This window comes from Laccaria bicolor, genomic scaffold, assembly GCF_000143565.1.
Source record: "Laccaria bicolor S238N-H82 LACBIscaffold_39 genomic scaffold, whole genome shotgun sequence".
Classification (NCBI taxonomy): Eukaryota; Fungi; Basidiomycota; class Agaricomycetes; order Agaricales; family Hydnangiaceae; genus Laccaria; species Laccaria bicolor.
In genome coordinates, this window is record NW_001889910.1 from 64,383 (window position 1) to 86,059 (window position 21,677).

The following is a 21,677-nucleotide window of genomic DNA, read 5'->3' on the forward strand; positions in this document are numbered from 1 at the left end:
GTCTTGAGATGGTTAGAGGAACCGACGACGGAAGGAGAGAAACACACCATTGTCAAAAGTGATCATTATCTAAACCGTTTTCTGTGCCCCTCACCCCTCAACGTCCTTCGCATCTGAAACGGTATTGGCGAGACCCATCCTATATGCTCCATAAATCTTCATGTAGTCAATGTATCCCGTAACGTTACTGATCGATATCCCGTATCGTTACTGATCAAATCCTTCAGTTCTCGCTGGAGATGCCATCAAGATTGCTCACGAACAGTGTCTCGATGCTGGTCTTATCTTGAAGCCCCACGTCAACGATGGTGGAATTGTCATCTGAGTTCAGCTGAAGCTGGATGGGGAACCCACGCCTTTGCCCAACCTTTGCCCACCTGTTTGCATCCACATTGATGTCAAGACCCTTTGCTGTCGTTGAGAGGAGAGAGATCCTCCAACTCGACAACTTCGGCAATCTATAGTCAGGTTATAAGTCAGAGATGATGCAAGGGGGTGCCGGCATTGAAAAAAAAGACCCGGGGTCAATTTTTTTTTTAAGGCGACTTGAAATGGACTAACTAACTAACGTAATCAGGAACATGTCTATATATAGTAATATGACATCATTTGTGAGTGCTTCCCCTGTGTCTTGCACAAGTCATGCAGGCAAAATTCCAGGGTGCTTGCACATGTTCCACACATTTTAGATGGAACTAGGCAAATAACATGAGTTGGAAAATCACTCAGTTCTCATAATACAATGTACTTACCCAGTGTGTCTCGCACACCTTGTTTGCATATGAGGATTTGACGAGGATACACAGCTACCACAGATTGCGAAGCCCTCCGCATCAAGGGCAGGTGGCTCCGTCTCAATGGTGTGATACATAGAATGTGTGAAACCAATGTTAGACATACTGTAGATTTTAGGATATTGTTGGTCAACGGTAATTCAAGTAATGTCAAAAAAAATGCCCAAATATGGCAGGAATTAATGAATATCTTATATCACAGTGCTTGATGGCCTCTATTGGAGCTGTATTCCTCCCAGTACATTCTGTAGTTACCATATTATGCTGCAAGGTACTCAACTTGATGATTGAAGGCCTTCTGCCCAAGGCATCCTTTTTTTTTTTTCACAGCCTGCAGCTGGACTAACTAACCGGGTCCCGGTATGGGATTCCTGGGCCGGCACCCCCTTGAGATGATGAGTACGAAATGTCCCTCATTGTGGCAGATGGTGAACCAGGCAGTGGACTCACGAGTGGTAAGCACAAATTCCTATAAATTGTAAATACGCCAGGCAAGGTTGGTCTCAAGGGGGTGTCGGGATCGTAATCTCAGACCGGGGGCCAGTTGGTTGGTTGGGCTGGCAGGCCGTTAAAAAAAAATTGGAAGCTCAAAAATTTTGGCCCAAAAACATTATAGACAGCCTTCCTGGTGGATAAAGTATACATAATAGATACTAGAAAGCCTCAAGATGCACTAAATGCCTCAGGATGCGCCAATGAGACTGCTTACATAAGGCAATAATAACATGGGACCATTAGGGACCATTGATAACTTTCGTTAGTGTGGCAACCGTTAACAACCTTTGATTATAATTTGTTAGCATATTCCAGGGCACGCAAACTCACTGTGAGATTCCACAGAACAGGATGCTCACGCCGTGCTGTACTTTACCTTCCCACATGAGTTCCGGCGGATTCCAGCGGATTCCAGTGGAGTGTTGAGATTCCTGCAAGGGGGTTCAGGGATCTGAATGCCACACCGGGGGTTGGGTAGGTAGGTCAGCCATAGGCCAAAAAAAAGATTTTTGGAACCCTCTATGAGATAATCGTAAATTGGTATTCCAAGGTGATTTACAGTATTCCCGCATGTAAAATATCATTGTATAGTACATTATCTTGACTGGATATTATATTTCATTATATCTCGCCCAATTTCTGGCTTCAAAATTGTTTTTCACAGTCTAATCTTCATCAAATTTTTGTCTAATGTCTTAATCAATCACAATTTATTGACAGAACAGTTAGAGACCAGTTCTTGACACTGATGGGTATGCTGTGTGACCTGATTTCAAAACTCAAAACATCTTGATGCTTTTGACACATCAGACGCTCTAAATGGATGCCTGTGTGGTGTGGTATTGCACTCAGAATGCAATGGCTTGGTAAAATGTAAAAGGGTTGGATGTGAAACTCAATGGGTGAGTATCAGTCTTGCACAAGTTAATCACTACACTAGTGTTTGAGAGTCCGGTTTGGTCCGGTTTTTTGATGCCCAGGGGCATTAACCGTAACCGTAACCGGTCTGCCTTTTCCCCAGAAGTCAAAAGACCAGACCGGACCGCAAAAAGACCGCAGACCACGGTTTTTTGCGGTCTATAGACCGGTTTCGGTCTGCATCAGTTTTAACCGGTTTATGACCGGTCTTTAGGCAATATTTTAAAATTATGAATCGGTAAATTTATTAACATCTCTAATAGCTTCAAAACGAGCCCGAGAACGTTAAATTCCGTTAGGAATTGGTGCTTCTATAAAATAAGTCTGGTACATCTATTATTCCCAAAAGTAATTTACATTTTAATTCATATCTCTCTCGTTTTTGTACGTTCTTGGGTGCGTTTTAAAGGGTATTTAAGGGGCTACAAAAGACCGGTTCACGTTAACCGGTTTTTTTGCGGTCTTTACATTTCAAAAATAAAAGACCGTAACCGCAGGTCCGGTCTTTTGCGGTCTTGGTCCGGTCTGGTTACGGTCTTTTTCCAGTCACGAGACCGGACTTCCAAACACTACACTACACTCACTTATTTTTTAGTACCACCTACAATGTGTGACATTGGAGATAGCCCCACGAAATTGGGTATGCGAAGCCTTTGTTGGATCAAAGTGATCATGATGATGTCATATTGCCATATATAGGCATGTGCCTGATTACGTAGGTAGGTAGGTCAAGCACACAGGGCCTGACAAAAAAATTCGACCCCGGCTACTTTTTTTAAATTCTTGAACCCCCTTGGATTCCTGTGGATTCCACCAGATTCCAAGTGGAATTCCGACAGATTCCAAGTTCATTCCAACAGATTCCAAGTGGAATTCCAACAGATTCCAAGTTGGATTCCAAGTGGAATTCCAACATTCCAACTTCATTCCAACACATTCCAAGTTCAATCCCTGAATAACCAATACTTATCACTCCTCACCCATTACCTAACCACTTTGTGTAACTTAGACCTTAGAATTTCATACAAAAGTGATGATTGAACATACATATTGTATTGATAACTATATACAAAAAGTATTGAACTAATCTAAGGGGGAGGCAGTACAGTGATGGAGGGGGGAGCGAGTGGAGCGATGGAGGGAGGGGGAGTGGGGGAGTGAGGGGGAGTGAGAGGGAGGGAGTGCTGTGGGAACAAATGCCGTTTGTCGTTGTGGGCGATCGTCTTCATACATGGGCAGTCATTTCCGTGTCGCGTCGTGTTGTGTTGTCATCATTGTGATGTTGGTCGTCGTCATTGTGTTGTTGTGTTGTATCGTCGTCGACGTGGTGTGTCGTCGGCATCGTCTGTTTGTATGTGGTTGTGGTCTCATGTCATTGGGTGGTGGTGCTAGGCCGTCGTTGCCGTTGCTGGGGGGTAGTGCTGGGCCATTGTTGCCATTGGTGGGTGGTCTTCATCACCGTTTGTGTCTCGTTGTGTTGTCCATTGCGTACCATTGTCGTTATGTACTGTCATCGTTGTGCTGTTGTCGTCTTGTGTTGTGGTGTTGTGCCGTCGGGTGGTGGGGAGTTCTCGTGGGAGGTGGTGATGGGCCGTGGACGTGTTGTTGTCGTTTGCGTCATCCTGGGCTGTCGTGAGCTGGTTGGGATGAAGAGGAACAGGGGGTACTTACCATGAATAAATGACACCTCATGTGGATGGCAACAATGTCGGGCGTCGTCACCGTCAGATGAGGCAGCACGTCCACTGACGTGCCACATCGTCGTCATCACCTCGTGTCAATCTGGTGGGCGCTTGTTCATTTCCTGGGGCTGGTGATGTGGCATTACCATGTCGTTCTGGTCGTCTCGTGGATGGCGGTGGCTGCTGCTGGTGGGCCGTCATCGACGTTAGTGGGTGGTGCTGGTGCTTGCGCAACCCTGTTCTAAGGGGGTTTAGTCGCTGAGTGGGATTCTTACCAACGGCGAGTAAGTCTGGCGAACGTCAAACGTAAGGGTTGAGTAATGGTGTGATGACCCTAAATGCAGGTCTGAGTCTAGAGAGAAGGAAGAAGCCTGATCACGCGAGAGTCCGCTCATGCCCTGGATGACCACGAGCACGAACGTCTCAACCTTCTCGGAAAGCCGCAGAAGGGAGTGAACAAGTTCCTTTGGAAAAATGGGAAAATATAAGAAAGCTTCGTTAGCTTTCACAGGAGACACAAGCTCCTAAAGTTAGTTATATGAGAACTGACCTTGATCTCTTCGAACGCGAATCTTCAACAGGCTTGAGGCGAGTCGTGAGTACAATGCTCGTGCAACAAGATAGGAAAAGAATATGGTGAAAGAAGAAGTACTATTCTTTTCTGTTTACTGCAAAGACATACAAAATGTGACTAAACATGACTAATATGTGACCGCGTGACTCTGAAGGTAGTAGACGAAGATTCAGTCTAGAGCAGGATACATGCACTGTTGAATGGGAAATATAATGTGAAGGGAATGCCTTTGGTATTGACCCCTTACAGTGCTGGTGGCTCCTCGTTGCCGTTGGTGGGGGGTGGTGATGGGCCGTTGTGGGCATTTGTGGGTGCATGGGTGCTGATGGTGGGCTGTGTTCGCCATTCGGTGGTCGTGTCATGCCGTCCGTGGTTGTCGTCGTCCGTCGTAGGCGATGTGGTGAGGAGGGGGGGGGGTCGTCATGGAGGATGGTTGTAGTTGAGGAAGAAGAGGGTTGAGGGTTTGTTGATGGCACTAAATTGAGCGTCAGCGTTTGAGTGGTAGCTACCACTTTTATGATAAAGTACAGACAAGTGCCTGCACACTCACATCCACACTGCCTAAGGAATTTATGAAATGAGAAACCTAGGCAACTGTTATAAAATGTATTTCATTTCTCTGCCAGTCCTCATTTCAATCCTGTCCTTCAAAACTATTTCATTTTTCATGCCTACCATCATTTCATTTATTATTTCATTCCTACCTGGCCCTTGATTTCATAGCCCACCCAGCCTTATTTCATTGTAATTTCATTCCTACCTGGCCTTCAATTTCATTGCCCACCCACCCCCATTTCATTGCTGCCTGGCTTTGTATTTCATTGCCTACCCACCCTTCTTTCATTGCTGCCTAGCCTTTAATTTCATTACCCACCCACCCTTCTTTCATTACTGCCTATTTAATTTCATTGCCCACCCACCCCCATTTCATTGCTGCCTGGCTTTGTATTTCATTGCCCACCCACCCTTCTTTCATTGCTGCCTACCTCCATTTCATTGCTGTCCCTTCAATTTCATTGGCCTTACATTGCATTGCCCACCCAGCCTTGGCCTTTAATTCAATGACTACCTACCCTTATTTCATTGCCATTTCATTCCTTCCCAGTCTTTGATTTCATTGCCCACCCAGGTACATTTTAGTGCAAATTTATTTCTGCCTTACTTTCTGCCTTCCTTACTTCATTATAATTTCTTTCCCACCTGGTTCATAGCTACCCAGGCACCAATCTCATTGTATCCAGTCAATATTTCATTGGGGCCTAACTACTTAATGCTTAATACAAAGTCAACTACCCTAGTACAGTTAATAGTCTATATCATCTAGATTAGAAGAGTCAGTGTCATCTGCCTCAACGTCCTCATCTCTGTCTTCACTATCAAGTTCATTGTCATCTCCAATATCCTCATCATCAGGATGACCAGATGGGACATTAACGTCTGCATCAGCATTTTGCCATGGCACAGGGACATCCAAGAGCATATGCTCATAATCAGATGCCCATGACAGTATAATACCTCTCACTTTGAGGTGCGGCAGCCAATGGACTGCGCACTGCACTGCCAAACATTCACAGATGTCAGCCTGTTTATATGTGTAACCCGAAATCCCACTCGAGACCTTTAGATCATCATGGTTTCATCTTACGCTGCGCTCACGCCACCAATCAGCCCTCCACTTGTGATAAGCAATGACACGTCGCATCTCCTCTTGAACAAGCATCAGCTCTTCATTCCACCTCTTCATTTGAGCCCTTGCCTTCGCCCACTCCACACACATGCTGTCATTAAACTCGTCTTCACCGATTTCCAACTCTGAGTGGTTGTGGGGGCTCGCGCGTTGTGCCAGCCAGATCCACGATGGCTGGTAACGACTATTTGTGGTGTTTGTTACTTCAGGATCCCTACCAGGGCCGCTAACATCCTTAGGCTTGAGTTCATGCAGTTGCAATGACCACAAACCACCAGGATCGAGACTAGACAGAGCACACTGAGCACAACAGTACTTTTCGGCCGCTCAATCTGTTTTGTCGTTGAAACATTTGTATAGGCCGATCATGCGCGTGTTTGGCCGATTTCCAATCCCCGATACATTTAGCCGCTTGAAGAGCCAGAGCCCTTGGATAACACGGCGCTGACGTCGGACCTCGGCGAGAGCATCATCGGCTTGCAGTCAGTGTAATTGTAGTTCAAGGGAGCAGATTCCCTTGAGCTCTGGGAGAGCACAAATACATGGCGGCAATGATGATGGAAGGAAGAGGGGAAGGTTCTCAGCTAGGGCTTCTGATGGCAATGGTGTCGACGAGCTTGTAGTTGTAGCCTCAGGAGGTTGGGCTTGCAAAAGAAGGGAGCTGACGTGAGGAATATAGAAAAGTTGGACCTTGCGCCAGTTTTGGATGAGACAATATAACACATTTCGCTTGTTTTGAAGATCCGTGAGCTGCTTACTCATCCGTAATCCTTTCGCTTTGCTGGCTTTGCGGCGGAGAAGATATCTACACACATTGAGACAATAATTTGAAACACAAAGGTATAGTACACTTACTGGCTATCCTCCAAGTCGAAGCCAATCAGTAGGAAGCTTGACAAACTAACTTTGTGTCGAGGAAGCTGGCCAAGGGCAGCTTGGGCAGCTTCTTCCCTCGCCAACACAAGCTGGATATCTTGTAACGTAGTTCCTTAATGTATAATTAGACACTTACACAAAAACAATTATATCTTACCGCTTGGTCAGTCATGATAAGGGTTTTGAGCCTTCAGATTCGCGTTCCACGTGATGACCATTTCTTCCCACTTCTTGACAGCCGAGGGACTAAATTTGGTGGAAAACTGATCAAAAACATCCACTTGTTGAGTGCTGAATGTGAACGCATCTTTGAAGCACTTTAAAAACAAAGTTCCTGGTGGCGAAAGACTGTGAGTATGGGGATGAACTGCAAGGAAAAAAAACTCTTATGAAAACCAACAATTTTTCGAAAGTTCCAGCCATTCCACTGATCGTTCAGGGTGTCATGCCTCGCTGCCGGACCCATCTCTCGAACACTAGGCACTAATTGATTTGTACCTGCCCATGTTGTTTCAATATCTTCACCGACCGTCCTACCAGCTCCCTCCATGTAGCTGAGGTTAAAATTTGTCTGACAGCCCTCACCATGTCCGTTAATGTGCCAACCAGGGATGGCCACCTCAACCTGCATTGTCTCGAGGATTCGCATGTTTTCAGGGTAAATTTTCATCCGTTTTTGGAAGTTCTTTGACCACTGGCAGATGATATCGTAGGTGATGACAAGGCGTTCAGGTCCCCCGCTCCGTTTTTGCATATTAGACAGTGTCTCGAGCAAATGACTAAAACGGCACCAGAGACGGCATAACTGGCTGTTGATCGAGTGCTGGCACAAACAAGTGCATCATGCTGAGATTCACATGTATTGATCTACCCGAAATTCAATCAGTTCATTGAGTAGCAAACAAATTTGTTCTGACTAACCTCAGGTTCATGGATGTTGGAATAGGGATTCCCTGCTCCAGAGCGCAGTCACGTGCACGTACATACACACATCACATGTAGTAGCTACTCACTGCAATACCACCACTTACCCAGTCAGCTACATGCTGGGGAAGCCCTTCCACCTTTCCCACTTGGTGATGAGTGTGTGTTTCGTGCTTTAACACGTTAGCTCTTGCTCTCTGCTTCATTTCTGTGCTCTAGTCTCATTCTGGGTGTCTCTACTGCCACCTCATCAACATCGTCGCGTCCTGTATCATCCCCCGTCCTATGCCATACATCTTACCGTCTCACTGTCTTCGTCTCCACGTCTATACCATCTATGTCGTGCCTTGTGACATCACTGCCTTCCGCCTTACGTCACCATGCTGGAAAAGAAGACCACTTCAAAGAAGAAGCCTGTCAGTCAGGCACCACCTGCAGTAATGCCGCCAGCGCCCGCATCCACATCCGCATCAAAACCAGCAGCAGCATCATTGCCACCACCACCAGTATCAGAAGAGAGTCTGGCAAAGCTCATCACTCTCGCCACATCATCGCCGGACTCGCCATTAGGCCTCATTTGGGCGCACGCCTTTCGGGAAGGGTCAAGGGATGGATTTCAAAGGGGAACAGAGTTTTTCAAGGACAAGGATGTGAAGCAGGCATTTCGTGATGGTGCAGATGAAGGACAGATAATGGGAATACTGAATGAGAGGAAGGAATGGGAGGCAGCAGGCCACAGCTTCTGGTGTTTTGACACAAAAACAGATTGCTTCTCTTGCGATGTAGGACTTCCTGAGGGACACACCTGCACTGCCAACAAGCTTGATGCTATGGTTCAGGTTGATTCCATTGAGGCTCGCCCACCTTCTCTTGACGCTGCTATTCAGGTTTCCCCCTCACATCACACTTCCTCATCCCAGACCACTCTGCCTCTTCTTGTCAATGCTGAAGCTCAAGCCCAGCTTATGGATTTGCCCCCTGCTGCCACCACTGCTCCTACCTTGGATCCCCCAGCCTTTGATTGGTCTGACAACGCCGCCTCCATACCTATTGTCCCCATATTCCCTAAAAACCAACCTCACTGTGACCTTTCTGCCCTCCGCACCACCAACCCCAACCCCTTCAGCTTGTTAGCCCATCGGAATCGCCGTTCTCGATTGCCATTGGGAAAGTGTGACATTTCTGGGCCCCGGCCACCATTCCAACCACGTCGAACCCCACCATTCTTCCCTGTCTTTCAAACTGTTCCTCGTCAACGCTTCATTCCAGTCTTGAACCTCACTGCACTGCCATTGCCATCAACCCCGTTGAAGATTCCTATGGCTCTTGATTGGGAATCTGATCCACGCCTCTCAGATTTGAGTCAAGCTTTAAAGGCACTTGGTTGGATTCATTGGTGATATTTCTTTACATTTCTATTGTGTCCATCACATCTTTTTCTTTCATTGCTTTGCTTACTTTTGGATTTCTACTTTACATCTTTCTTAGTCCTCTTAGATTTTTTCTTCCTTTTCAGCAGCTGGCGACGGGGACGTCACCTTATGGGAAGGGAGCAGATGGAATAGGGATTCCCTGCTCCAGAGGGCAGTCATGTGCACGTACATACACACATCACATGTAGTAGCTACTCACCACAATACCACCACTTACCCAGTCAGCTACACGCTGGGGAAGCCCTTCTGCCCTTTCCAATGTAATTCGCAAGGTGTTTCTGGTACTCGTCCTCCAGGACGTAGGCTCCCCATCCAGGCATCAACTCCACGTCCTTGAGGTTTCGTTCCTTGCCCTTGAGTTTGAAGTTGCCATCCACGGCGATAAAAAGTGCGTAAAGAAACCTGCTCAGTCAGTTAGTGAAGTAAAAGCAGGAAAACAATCAAGAAAACTCACAACAATGGTCCAGCCCTTTCCCATCCATCAGGGAGGTTTTGTTCGGGGTGCGGACATGCAGGACATTCAACCATGAGCCCACCTTGCGAGGTTCCACTCACGCCATCTGGGTCATGACCACGACTGGCTCGCTTGAGAGCCATCAAGTTTCGCCACATCCTAAATACTCGGTGGATCTCGGGATATTGGTACTGTTAAAATCAGAATTGGTAGCAAGATTTGAGGGTGATCACAGACTTACGATGGGAGCGGATAGGTTGGCATTGTCTGATAGTCGGAGAAGGGTGTGATAGTAGTCGTAAAGGTTGGTTTTCCCTTGGAGGGTTAGTTTGTGGAAAGTTTCCAGACACCGGAAAGTGAAGATGGTTTGAAGACGTTGAAGTGTTGCAGGAAACCAACTTTCACGCAACAATTGTACCCAATTTGACGAGGGTTCATCTTGGCAGTGGCAGTAGTTGATAGTGACATAATGAGGGCTGGAGACATCGAAGATGAGGAAGTTCTTAGGACCAGGCTGAGGACAAGGGCATGGCACTCCTGAATGACCAAGTTGGTAGTAAAGACCAAGGCTTTGAAGGGACACCTTCTCGAAAAAAGCACTGTTCCATCTCTGATGACAAAAGACAGTCAGCTGACAACTTCTCATCATGTGAGTAACGACACGCTGACCTCAATGCAGTGCAATGGATGTCTGCAGTGCGCATCAACAGTGCGATCCAAGCACTTTAACATACCTCCGTCTCCACAATCCTTGCATTTGATGGTTCCATCCTTCTTTCCGCAATTTGAGCAGCTCATATGCCTGAGGAAATCACCCAGTCCGTCATGCCGCAATGCTTCATCCAAGAATGTTTCCCTGAATTTGAGCCATTCGGTCAGTCGATCCTGAAAAACGTAAGTCAGAATGTATTTCAGGGAAGCATTTGAGGTATTGACATACAGTGTTTGTTGTATACCTTTTCCTTTTAGCTTTAGCAGTAGTCTTGGCTGATGGGGTACCTCCAACCTCCTCTGGCGACGTGGTCTATGCTTCGCAGTCACCACCAACAGCTGCTGTAGATGGTGTGTTGGAATCCGAAGCTGATTCAGATGGCTCAAGGGTAGAAGAAGGTAAGAGGTGGCTCTCAAGCGTCACGCCACGTCAACGAGAATCAGTGCTGACCATGACGAACAACAAAGAACTGGAAGCAGAGGGAGGTTGGGAGATGGAAGGCTGAGGACGGGCCAGTCGAAATCCTGCCATCTTACGAGACCATTTAGTAGGAGGTTCATGGCCAGGACCAGGTGCAGGAGGATTTGGCTGTTTCGACATGGGCGCTAGTAGAGGAGACATGAAGCAAAATTAATGAGATTTCCTGCGCAAGGAATGAAATTGGGATAAGATTCTGTGCCCTGGTGCCATATGTGGTAAGTAACTTACTTAGTATATTGTTATGTCTCCTGTTCCCCAAGATTGAAATTGGCAAACTTCCACAGATAGCAAGGTAAAAGCGGCTCAAAAACTCAGGTAACAACTTCTTTCAAAGCGGAGGACCACCAGGATTTTCACTCAGTAGTCAGTTGAAAATGCAAAAGTGGTTTCTTCAGTGAACTTCGACTCGACACTCGCTTGCCAATGTCATCCAACTCCTAAGGACGGAGCTTAACCAGTATTGCTAAAGACTTATATTACGTTGAGGCCGTTCTGATTGTCCTGGTCATATCCATTTACTTTACTCAGGCTGTAGGGTGAGTGGCACACAAACATTGTCAATATATGATTATCAACGTTCAAGAACATTGTACAAGTTCAAATGCTCCGAGCTTGTGTGCGTCTTCTGAAGTCTATGATGCTATGATGGCTTTGCAAGCCGTAGTAAGTAAATTAGTTCTTATATTTAACGGACTGGTGTTATATTACATTCCTGAATACAAAGGCGGCATAGAGGTTGTCAGCCTGTGGTCATGATTGTTCGAGCATGTTAGTAACCCTTAGGGCTTTGCAAGCCATTGTTCAATGCTGTAGTAAGTCAGTTACTTCTGATATCTAACATACTGGTGCTATATCACTTTCCTGAATACAAAGGCGGCATCAAGGTTGGTCAGTTCTTGAGCATGTTAACCCTTAGTAGTCAATGTACCACTACTGCTACTTGGCTACTACCGACTTATAATTACTGGTCTTGAATTCAAACCAATGAAGGGCATATGAAATGACAATAGATTCAAAGCAGACTATCACAATTTTACAAGCAACTACTGAATGGCATCAGCCTCAGGACCAAACCTATCCCCATCTCCTGGATTACGAACCACCCTAACTTTATGCTTTGTCTTATGCTCTAGGTAAAACTCGGCCGCCTCTGCAAGAGACTTGAAGGACTTGTATCGAGCACCTGTAACATAGTCTATGAGGCACCTGACATCATCCCTTAACAAGTGCATGTCAGTAAAATAGGACATTTGAGAGTTGAATGTTTGCATACCATTCACCATAGTAAATGCCGGTGCATTTTCCAATGATGATGGCATAATACTTTAAACCCTTCCTAGGAGAAAGACAGGTCGCCGAGGAACCAGGCGGGGTACGGGCTTGGAACAAGGCTCCAGTGCTTGAGCCAGGATTGTTGGATGTAGAGACACGTAAATGCGGCTGTTAAGTCCTGCAACTTGGATTGCTCGTAGCACCTGTCTTGCGGCAAACTGAAAAGTGGGTTGTCATTATAAGGATGCCCAATGGTTTCGACTTCACAATACTTGGTGTTTTCTTGCAAGGCACCGAGGTTCCGTACATATGGTACAGGCGAATGGTGAAGTGGACGGTGACACAGAGCACCATGGTTCGGTGGGGATGGTACAGGCGAATGGTGAAGTGGACGGTGACCAAGGTGATGCCGAAGTCCTTCGAGTGGGTTACCTGCAGAAAAAGGCATGGGGGAGCCAAGTCCGTCAGACTCGACATTCCCCTCCAAGACGTTGGGCTCATTCACGGCAGTTGGAACGAGTGGAGGTTGATTAAGGTGTTGCAGCAGTGTTTCAACTTGACGAAGGCGTTCACGATCAATGACTACAGTGACAGTCTGAGCACTGGCAGCGCCGGCAGACTCCTGCAAAAGCTTGACGTCCGATGTATCTATTGGTGTTGTCAGAGAACTGAGACTTGATACATGTGAGAGGCTCGCCTTTTCGTCCACTGGCCATTCTTGGTGTGGAGTGGGAAGGAAAAAAAAAAAGAGACCCAATGCAGAGCAGAGGCCCAAACATGACAAAAGACGACCAGTGATTGGAGTGGTCTGTGGCTGGATCCACATAGCAAGAAGCTAATACTAGCGCTCCCAGATTTCGATTTGACTTTATGCAGCTCCTTCAATAACTCAGCTCATTCAGTAACACGACTCACTCAATATGACACACGCTTCGTGGGCTGACAAAGATCAAAATAATTGGCTTGATTCACACAAAGCCCAGTTCATCGAGGTCAATCAGTGGAAAGCCGCCACCAAAGAATTCTTTCCAGATATGGTCAAGGACTTCTGTGAAAAATGGCCTGTGTCCCCAGCCACACCAGAGGAAGTCGAGAAGGCCAGTTCTGAAGAATCTGCAACGAAGAAGAAGCACAAGAAGTATGACAAGGTACGTGGTCACCAATCATAAAGGCTAACATTCTAATTGACTCTTACATAGCGTGTCCGCAATTGGTTCCACAACAATACAAGGAACATGGCTTCAAACAGGGGCACTCATGGCATATTAAAGGTCAAGGCTAAGCCCAAGATGCTCCAAGCATGGCAGGCATATCATGCCCTCACCTATCACTTCAGTCACCCATTTTTGGGTACCTATGAGGTTATCCAATTCTTTGAATTAGGGAACCTTAGTGGTACCCCATTCCAGAGTGGTATGACCCTCATACCAATTCCATTATACCATGGTATGGATGCCACATACCATTCCACCTCATACCATACCATACCATTCCATACCATCATTCCATAGCTGTCACAGGGTGTCTGGGGTCCTTTTTACAAAATATGAAAATTATTTCTCCAGGCTGTAATACTGATCCACTGGGCTCCATTTTTTGTGGACTGGTTCTTCAGATTTCTTCTGACATTTTAAGCTACAAGTGGAGGCTATAGGGTGAACTTGATCCTTTGAAAATTCACTTGAAAATTAGCTTGATTGGGCTTTATCCCAGGGTTTGGCCATTTTCACTGTGAATAATCCATCACAAGCCACTTAAAAGTGTATATCTTGCCAGGCCATTTATATTCATGACAAATAAATTAATGTTGTATCCATCACAATGGCATGACCTCTGAAGGAAAACAAGAATTTTGCAAGACTTTATTTATTGCAAAGGCATGAACTTTAGCCAAATTACTACCCAAGGCAAGGATGCCTTCTTCAGATAGAATATGTTCAAAATTTGCCATTTATGAAAAAGTATGGGGTCATTCCATAGGAATGGGATCATCAAAAAACTTGGATTTGGAATCTCCTCATATCTGCTACTCAGCAGAGCTGGCATTGTGGGGAATTTTGATTTGAACATTTGAACACAAGCAGGCCAAGACTTCTAATTACAAGCTTCAAGGTATCATTATTAAATATAGCTATTCTAATTGATATGTATCCCGGTTCCACAGCCAGCAGGACCTTGTAAGGGGTCAAGAACTACAAAGGCATCAGTTGCTGCAGGAAAGCAGATTCAGGCCAAAGCTCACAGTAGAGAATGGGTACAGTGAGTCCCAATCAGAGTTATAGCCATCCATCACAACAGGGGTAAGCATGACATCCATTCACAATGAACAGGGGTAGGCATGACGTCCGTCGCTCCAGAGCCATTCATGTAGGCGTCTCAATGAGAACACACATGCACTCTAACATTACACCAACTGAAATGGCATCATCTGGAGCTCCTGGGCTTGGCAATGTGCTGTCCAAATAGTGCTTGGAAGTCCAGTCCCAAGACTGAAAAAAGACTGAGACTGGACTGGACCAAGACTGCCCAAGACTGGAAATTCCCAGGACCGTCAAAGACCGCAACCGCGGTCCGGTCTTCAGTCTCTCATGATTTCGAAAATTTGAAGACCGTGAAGACCAACAAAAGACCAGTTTAACCAGTCTCAACCGGAACTCATAACCAAACACAAACACCAAATGCAAACACAACTCATAGCCAAATACAAACCCAAATACAAACACTTCCACCACCTTCCCCATCACTGTCACCACCTTTCGTGACTACCAATTCACATCGTGAGCGCCTGTGATGGGCTAAACGACCTGTTCACTCACACATCGACCACCACCTCACACGCTGGATGCTCAGCAACAACATCCATGACCATGGTGCAATGAGCGCCTGCGATGTCAACAGCGGATGGAGATGACGCGGCACATCAAATGGTGAGTACAGTGCATCATAAGCCCTACCGGTCCCCCTATTTGTCCTCACAACACCCAGCAGCCATCGTCACACCCGCCAACCACTGCCACGTCACTCCCTCACCCTCTGCCACCTTTGGTGTTGACAACAACACACGATGACGGCCATGTGACGACGATGGAGATAGGTGGACGACGATAACATGACATGGCAGCGACAACAGATGACCACCACGACAATGGACGACCGATAGATGATGTGAAGAATATGAGACAGGCGACGATGGACAATAACAAGGATGCACGAGTGCTCCCCCTGCCCCCCTGCCCCTTGTTGTTCACCCTCATGTAGTACTCGTATATTTAGTAAATTACATACACATTTTCCCCATGTCAGTAGCTACGAGACCGGTCCTCAACCAGTCTCAACCAGTTAAGACTGAGACTGGTTGAGACCAGTCTTTCAACTGACAAAAACCGATGAAAACCACACTGAACCGGTTGACATTGGTTCAGTCCAGTTTTTCGAGGTTTGTCAACCTGTGAGGACCGGTCTCAGTCCCAGTCTTACTGGACCGGACTTCCAAGCACTATGTCCAAATGGGAGTTGACAAGCACTGCGTGCTCCTTGCCCTCTAGCGTGCTGTCTGAGACTCTGACAATGATGTTGGTGGATTAACATAGGTCTTGTAGAGATGTTTGCCCATCATATCAAATCTTTGAAGAAGGGTTAAGCAAACCAAGATCGAGATGCATCGTTGTACACACCTGTGGCTCCCACTTCCTTCCCATCTCCACACCTCACCTCACATTCCAGCTTCCTTCCACTTTCCGCCATTAGTTTCTCACAGTTCTTCTTGACCTCTTCCGCTTGCGCAACCATGTATTTGTCCGCCAGGGCATGTTCCAAGGTGCCTACAGTCTGATAACCAATGTCTTCTGATAGATGCTTCACAACGCTGAGGATTCGCGCCCCCAAGACATGAGGCAGGCCTGTTACAGATTCAATCGACAACCGTCAGCTCGGGACCAGAAAGAACCTGCTCAAAAGTATACTTACAGCCCAGTCAAAGTTACAGGCAGATCTAGTTGTGTATAAGTTGGCAGTTCCTATCAAGAAGTTTGCACTTACAGCGATGTCGCCTGTAAGCCAACCATGGTGAACCAATGAGAACGGGCGACAATACAAGCAGTGAGAGCAGTGGGCCCCATCAAGAACGATGAGACATAGCGACAAAGTAGAGAAAACCCGACAGAGCCCTTTTAGAGGAGGTGGAAGCGGTGCTACCAAGGTTCGCTCTTTGAGTATGAGTAGTGCTTGGAAGTCCAGTCCCAAGATTGCAAAAAGACCGCAACTGGACCAGACCAAGACTGCAAAAGACCGGACCTGCAGTCTTGGTCTTTCAGTTTTGAGATCACAAGACCGCAAAAAAACCGGTTTACATGGACCGGTCTTGTCGGTTAAGACCGGTCTTTTGTACCTACATAAAAACCCTTCAAAACGCACCTAAGATCATATTTTTAGGATAAAAACTGACAAAGATACATAAAAAACTGTAAAATATTTCGTGAAAATAGCAGATGTACCTTAGTATTTTTGTATATACATCAATTCTCAACGTAATTTAACGTTCTTGCACTCGTTTATAAGCTACGAAGAATGTTAATAAAATTACCGACTCACAATTGCAAAATTTATGGCATATTTAGCTGAAAAACCGGTCTTGAACTGGTTGTAACCAGTTTGGACCAAGACCGGTCCAAAGACAGAAAAAGACCACAGTCTTGGTCTTTTCTGGTCCTGGTCCAGTATTTTGAGGTTTTAGGAATTGTGTGGACCAGTCTAGGTCTCGGTCTTTTCGTTTTGGGTCAAAAAACCGGACTGGACTGGACTTTCAAGCACTAAGTATGAGTTAGATCCGCTTTTGGCATATGTCCTTAGTTGAATTCCAAGGTGAAATTCGTGTGTGTAAAGGTTCCAAGGATGTCGTCTGAAGCATTCCAGGAATGGATTAACACGTATAAGGTACGGTAAAACTCACAAGGCCAAACAAGGTACTGTGTCACCTCAGGCCTAGCACTTCTATGTGCTTCTGGGCCCTTAGAGGCCGATTCTTTGTCTGGGGGTAATTGGCCTGAGAGGGGGCCTTCCTAAGCACTGATGGCGGTGATGGCTAAAAATATACTTGCTTCGAATCATCAATTTTCTTAGATTGCGATCTCTAGCTCTAACAGTGCTTGATGAAAGCGCTCCTTGCACTCTGGCCGCTCCTGGCGGTCCCTGCGCTGGGGGACTTAGATATTTCAGTTGTCCATTGCAAATATCACATGCGCTTTCCTTCTTTTCTTAGCTTTCCCGCTGCAGACACTCCCCAATGATGGAAGTAAGCAAGTCGCGTGCCCAACAGCCTGCCACCAATGGCTTCAGGCGAGTCTTCCATAGTCCAAAAAAGCGACACAACAGTCGTAAAACCTCAACACAGGTCACATATCACGGACAAGCGGATAAACTTTGTCGCGTGCAGGAAGTTCTGGCCAGACTTCTGGCAGACCCTGGGGAGGAGGAAGACAATGAAGGGGGAGATGAATGTGAGGGAAGCATGGAGGTTCCAGGAGATCTGGGCAACTCAGGGTCGGGCTTCGCTTGGGGGGAAGGGGATGACTTCTCCATGCCAGATAATGGGATAGACGTGGACTTGTGTCCTAGCACCCCTCAAAAATCCAATCCGATACCACCAAAGACGCCCATTCCTGCAAAAGTACAACGCACTGGCCCAGATGCAGAGGCCAACCTCCTTTACCAGCAGTGGCAGGCTCTCATTCCCCGCCTCATGTCCCCATTCCTTTCCTTCATCTCAGCTACCCATGGAAAAAAGACCTTTCCCCTCGATGGGGTTTGTTCAATGTGTCTCAAAGGGGATGTATGCATCACGAAATCCAGAAAAGTCCTTTGTCTTTGTTTCAATCATACATGCCACATCGTCTTCTCAACAAGCCATTCTTATACATCCTTCTGGCAGATTTTGACACTTTCGAGGTCACTAGTTGCGAATGTCAGGACATTATGGAAACCCTCATCCTTCATGGTCTCTTTCTGACATCGCCCACCCAACCCTGGATGGCTGTATCCATTATTCTCATACAACACTACAACACTCTTTTTGAACGTGCATGCAATGCTGTATACACATATTCTCATGCTGTCAACCTAGTTTATGGACGCTGAGGCTTTGTCCACTGCAACTATCAGGTTCTCCATCTGATGCTTATTACCCACCCTTTTTTTCTTACAACCTCTTCATTTCAGGGGGAGATCATTCAGGATGCCTTCCGTCAAGGCCTCGGTCATGCCATTTAGTGGTATGACAGCCTGCAAGTTCAGATTGAACAAGAACTCGAAGCAGTGACTGTGGCTGGTGATGCCGCCACTCCTTGCTCCTCGGAAACCAACCCGGCTACCATCACCACCCCTGAGGCACCCATACCCAAACAGTTGACCCCTGATTACAGTCTAGCAGAACCTCCTCTGTCCCTTGTCAAGTTGACTCCTGATGACAGCCCACCTGAACCTCCTGTGCTCCTTGTCAAGTGCGCGAGGGTTCTACAGCAACGCTGTCCAGCTTGCTTTGGATTGCGGATGTTTGGGTGTTCGGGAGCAATGTACGTATAGTGTTTGCAGGTCCAGTCTACAGGACTGAAAATATACATAGGACTGAACTGGACTGAACCACGGTCCGGTCTTTTTCCAGTTGCAGTTGCCCACATTTGTGGTCAGTCCAGTTGCCAGTTGCCTTGTTTTTGTAAATATATAAAAACCGAAAAAGACCAGTTTAGACTGGTTGCAACTGGTCTTTCGTCCCATCACGTGCTGGACCTTACTCGTGCACATTTTACTTAATTCTCAGTCCCTGAACCATCAAAAACGGTCAAGAATTGGTTGAGATATGGCCAAAAACATTTTTATACATGTGATTCAACTGTACGTCCTTTCTGTTTTCACCCTACCTCAGTCAAATCTTGACAGAATTGCTTAGATTTTTGATCAGTCTACAGAGAATTAAAATATCTATCTACGTATGCAATGTATGTGAGGTAATATTTAGTTTCTGTGGTGTAATAAATTTTACAACAAAAGACCGGTCACAACTGGTCTGGAGCAGTCTTTTTCACGTTGTGGACCGATTAGGACTGGTCCAAAGCAGTCTGGTTGCGGTCCCTCAATATTTGGATCGGTCTAGACTGGTTGCGGTTGCCAGTTGCGTCGTTTTGAGGTAAAAAACTGGACTTAACTGGACCTGCAAACACTATGTACATACCATTACTACCATGTTGCAGGCTATGCTGACCAGGATGTTCCCAGAGGCGCTGATTTCATTGTCACCACTGATGGCAATTTCAGCCAACGCCACAGAAAAGATGCGGGCGATTGTCCTGAGTTCTACAGGCCAGAATACTTTCTTACCAAGGCGTATGTCGACAATGTTGGAAAACACATCACGGAGGCGCAGGGCCAGCCTCCCTGAGCTCACAAAGCCGCCAAAGTACCAGATGAAGCAGTGGATGAATGTGAAGATGGGCATGACTCTGGCAGTGGGTTGACCATCAAAATGAATATGGATCACTATGACGATGGAGGAGTGATGGCTCTTGTTTGCCACCATGATGCCCCCCTCTTCCTCGCCAACCTCGACACTCCTGGTGAGCAGCAAAAGTATGCAGTTTCCCTCATAGAACATCTGTTTTCCCTTCTGCCTCCAACAGCCACGGTGACCATTCTCTATGATGTTGCATGTGTTCTTGATCGCAGCCTTAACTTCGTAAGTGCACCACTACATTCACACATCTCTTCCTCACCACAAGCCAGTTTGACATACTTCCCGAAAGCCTCACCAGTTGTGCTGACTTTGGCACCAGTCCCATGCATGCCTACATTCATCAGTGGTCGTGCCAACTCATCTACAACCCACGTATTTGAGAAGGACCCAGCCTTTCTGATGGGGAGGGCATGGAGCGTTTTTGGTCCTGTTTATGCAAAATGATCAGTGTGACTTAGGTTTCAGCGGTACAATATCCATGAATACTAACCTTCCTGAGCTTATTGACCTTTCCACAGTGACAACGACGCATCTGGATGCTTGATCGTCAATCCTGTTCAGTACTTTATAGTGCCCCTCCCATTCCTGCAGGAATCCACAGGAATCCACAGGAATCCGCAGGAATGGAACCAGATTCCACAGGATTCCACAGGAATGGAACTGGATTCCGCAGGATTCCACAGGAATAGGACCGGAATCCACAGGAATAGGACTGGAATGAATGTAAATTTACTGATCAGCTTTTCATCATGTGACTACATATGTATTTATTCAACTCCTACCTTATCCTGATAACTTAGTACTCAAAATCCCTCATAGAACCCATATCTCAAGCAATAGATTTATATGTCAAATTATAATTTATTTAATAAGGACACAAAATGTATTTTACTACATACAATCTATATTAAAGCAGGGGGGGGTAGGGACAAGGAAGGGGGTAGGGACGATGAAGGGGGTGGGGACAAGAAAAGGGGGGTAGAGACACAGAGGGAGAGCGTGTTGTAGAGGGAGGGGGGGAGGAGTGGTGAGGAGAGAGTGTGGTGGAAGGGGGGACTAATGGGGTGGGGAGAGTGTGGTGGGGGACTTGCATTGTCGACGTTGCATGTCGCCGTCGCGTTGTCGACGTTGCATGTCGCTGTCGTGTTGTCGACGTCGTGTGTCGCCGTCGTGTTGTTGCCATCGAGTGTCGTTGTCGTTGTCGTTGTCGTCACGTTGTCGACGTCGCATGTTGTCGTCGCGTTGTCGTTGTCGCGTGCCGTTGTTGTGTTGGCGTCGTCGCATGTTGTACGTGGGCGCTGGGCGTTGGGTGTCGTCGTCGACCTCATGTGTGGGCGCTGGGTGTTGTTCCGTGGGCGCTGGGGCATTTTCGTGGGCAGGGTGTGGTTTTCGTGGGCGGGGTGCGGTTTTTGTGGGCGTTAGGGCGTTTTCGTGGGTGCTGGGGAGTTTCCGGGGGTGGTGGCAGCTGCAAACCAGGGAGTGGGGGGCAAGGAGGTTGGCCACGTCGACGGGGCACCTGAATAGTGAGCAGCGGGGGTGGAGAGGCCTGCTACTCACTTGGGTGGCTCAAAACAACCCGACGGTGACGACGTACCAGTCGTCACCGTCAGACGACGCGTATTCGCGTCGTCTGACCTTTGTTGCCGCATTCGCCTGGTCGTCGTGGTGGGCGCTCGTGAATCGTGGTGGGCGCTCGTGAATCGTGGTGGGTGCTGGTCGCCGTTGGTTGATGGCGGTGCTCTGGTGGTGCCACGTCGTTGTCATCTGGTTGGTGGTGGGCGCTCGTGGATGGTGGTGGTGCCACGTCGGTGGTCGTTACCATTCGTTGGTGGTGTGTCGTGGCCGTTGTTGGGTCGTGTGGTGTTGTCGTCGTTG

General features: G+C 47.0%; 12 protein-coding genes across 12 annotated transcripts in view; 3 read left to right on the forward strand and 9 right to left on the reverse strand.

Annotated features, from left to right (window-relative positions):
* LACBIDRAFT_332149 (uncharacterized protein) overlaps positions 1 to 1,211 on the reverse strand; it is a gene marked incomplete at both ends in the record, with an annotated part of 3,050 nt that extends 1,839 nt beyond the window's left edge. The window contains 5 exons of the mRNA XM_001886662.1: positions 95 to 156; positions 260 to 458; positions 570 to 585; positions 753 to 899; positions 1,142 to 1,211. Of these exons, the coding sequence (XP_001886697.1) occupies positions 95 to 156; positions 260 to 458; positions 570 to 585; positions 753 to 899; positions 1,142 to 1,211 (494 nt within the window). The remainder of the gene's footprint in view (positions 1 to 94; positions 157 to 259; positions 459 to 569; positions 586 to 752; positions 900 to 1,141) is intronic.
* Positions 1,212 to 2,671: 1,460 nt separating this feature from the next.
* Positions 2,672 to 5,144, reverse strand: LACBIDRAFT_332150 (uncharacterized protein; the record flags this gene model as incomplete). Its single annotated transcript, XM_001886663.1, has 13 exons — positions 2,672 to 2,776; positions 2,813 to 2,914; positions 3,255 to 3,269; positions 3,439 to 3,552; positions 3,716 to 3,834; positions 3,879 to 3,952; positions 4,036 to 4,130; positions 4,165 to 4,391; positions 4,440 to 4,471; positions 4,572 to 4,637; positions 4,711 to 4,796; positions 5,014 to 5,049; positions 5,139 to 5,144. The coding sequence occupies 13 exons, from the start codon at positions 5,142 to 5,144 to the stop codon at positions 2,672 to 2,674; spliced, it is 1,077 nt and encodes a 358-aa protein (XP_001886698.1).
* A 622-nt stretch (positions 5,145 to 5,766) lies between these two features.
* LACBIDRAFT_308169 (uncharacterized protein) lies at positions 5,767 to 6,240 on the reverse strand (the record flags this gene model as incomplete). The annotated part of the gene is made up of 2 exons (XM_001886664.1): positions 5,767 to 6,073; positions 6,125 to 6,240. The coding sequence occupies 2 exons, from the start codon at positions 6,238 to 6,240 to the stop codon at positions 5,767 to 5,769; spliced, it is 423 nt and encodes a 140-aa protein (XP_001886699.1).
* Positions 6,241 to 6,633: 393 nt separating this feature from the next.
* LACBIDRAFT_308170 (uncharacterized protein) lies at positions 6,634 to 7,198 on the reverse strand (the record flags this gene model as incomplete). Its single annotated transcript, XM_001886665.1, has 3 exons — positions 6,634 to 6,955; positions 7,006 to 7,115; positions 7,184 to 7,198. The coding sequence occupies 3 exons, from the start codon at positions 7,196 to 7,198 to the stop codon at positions 6,634 to 6,636; spliced, it is 447 nt and encodes a 148-aa protein (XP_001886700.1).
* A 147-nt stretch (positions 7,199 to 7,345) lies between these two features.
* On the reverse strand, positions 7,346 to 7,958 carry LACBIDRAFT_308171 (uncharacterized protein; the record flags this gene model as incomplete). The annotated part of the gene is made up of 3 exons (XM_001886666.1): positions 7,346 to 7,766; positions 7,816 to 7,893; positions 7,948 to 7,958. The coding sequence occupies 3 exons, from the start codon at positions 7,956 to 7,958 to the stop codon at positions 7,346 to 7,348; spliced, it is 510 nt and encodes a 169-aa protein (XP_001886701.1).
* A 372-nt stretch (positions 7,959 to 8,330) lies between these two features.
* Positions 8,331 to 9,350, forward strand: LACBIDRAFT_308172 (uncharacterized protein; the record flags this gene model as incomplete). The annotated part of the gene is made up of 1 exon (XM_001886588.1): positions 8,331 to 9,350. The coding sequence occupies one exon, from the start codon at positions 8,331 to 8,333 to the stop codon at positions 9,348 to 9,350; it is 1,020 nt and encodes a 339-aa protein (XP_001886623.1).
* A 254-nt stretch (positions 9,351 to 9,604) lies between these two features.
* LACBIDRAFT_308173 (uncharacterized protein) lies at positions 9,605 to 11,149 on the reverse strand (the record flags this gene model as incomplete). Its single annotated transcript, XM_001886667.1, has 6 exons — positions 9,605 to 9,785; positions 9,838 to 10,028; positions 10,079 to 10,447; positions 10,507 to 10,722; positions 10,778 to 10,861; positions 11,000 to 11,149. 6 exons carry the CDS (start codon positions 11,147 to 11,149, stop codon positions 9,605 to 9,607), a joined length of 1,191 nt encoding a protein of 396 aa, XP_001886702.1.
* A 1,216-nt stretch (positions 11,150 to 12,365) lies between these two features.
* LACBIDRAFT_308174 (uncharacterized protein) lies at positions 12,366 to 13,017 on the reverse strand (the record flags this gene model as incomplete). Its single annotated transcript, XM_001886668.1, has 2 exons — positions 12,366 to 12,949; positions 12,999 to 13,017. 2 exons carry the CDS (start codon positions 13,015 to 13,017, stop codon positions 12,366 to 12,368), a joined length of 603 nt encoding a protein of 200 aa, XP_001886703.1.
* A 204-nt stretch (positions 13,018 to 13,221) lies between these two features.
* LACBIDRAFT_332154 (uncharacterized protein) lies at positions 13,222 to 13,955 on the forward strand (the record flags this gene model as incomplete). The annotated part of the gene is made up of 3 exons (XM_001886589.1): positions 13,222 to 13,449; positions 13,501 to 13,714; positions 13,867 to 13,955. 3 exons carry the CDS (start codon positions 13,222 to 13,224, stop codon positions 13,953 to 13,955), a joined length of 531 nt encoding a protein of 176 aa, XP_001886624.1.
* A 1,958-nt stretch (positions 13,956 to 15,913) lies between these two features.
* Positions 15,914 to 16,419, reverse strand: LACBIDRAFT_308176 (uncharacterized protein; the record flags this gene model as incomplete). Its single annotated transcript, XM_001886669.1, has 4 exons — positions 15,914 to 15,924; positions 15,976 to 16,200; positions 16,252 to 16,292; positions 16,340 to 16,419. 4 exons carry the CDS (start codon positions 16,417 to 16,419, stop codon positions 15,914 to 15,916), a joined length of 357 nt encoding a protein of 118 aa, XP_001886704.1.
* A 772-nt stretch (positions 16,420 to 17,191) lies between these two features.
* Positions 17,192 to 20,642, forward strand: LACBIDRAFT_332156 (uncharacterized protein; the record flags this gene model as incomplete). Its single annotated transcript, XM_001886590.1, has 12 exons — positions 17,192 to 17,233; positions 17,559 to 17,591; positions 17,733 to 18,101; positions 18,566 to 18,747; positions 18,797 to 18,867; positions 19,113 to 19,186; positions 19,261 to 19,294; positions 19,543 to 19,675; positions 19,799 to 19,905; positions 20,015 to 20,024; positions 20,321 to 20,525; positions 20,622 to 20,642. The coding sequence occupies 12 exons, from the start codon at positions 17,192 to 17,194 to the stop codon at positions 20,640 to 20,642; spliced, it is 1,281 nt and encodes a 426-aa protein (XP_001886625.1).
* A 216-nt stretch (positions 20,643 to 20,858) lies between these two features.
* On the reverse strand, positions 20,859 to 21,566 carry LACBIDRAFT_332157 (uncharacterized protein; the record flags this gene model as incomplete). The annotated part of the gene is made up of 2 exons (XM_001886670.1): positions 20,859 to 21,318; positions 21,397 to 21,566. 2 exons carry the CDS (start codon positions 21,564 to 21,566, stop codon positions 20,859 to 20,861), a joined length of 630 nt encoding a protein of 209 aa, XP_001886705.1.
* Between the last annotated feature and the right edge of the window lie 111 nt (positions 21,567 to 21,677).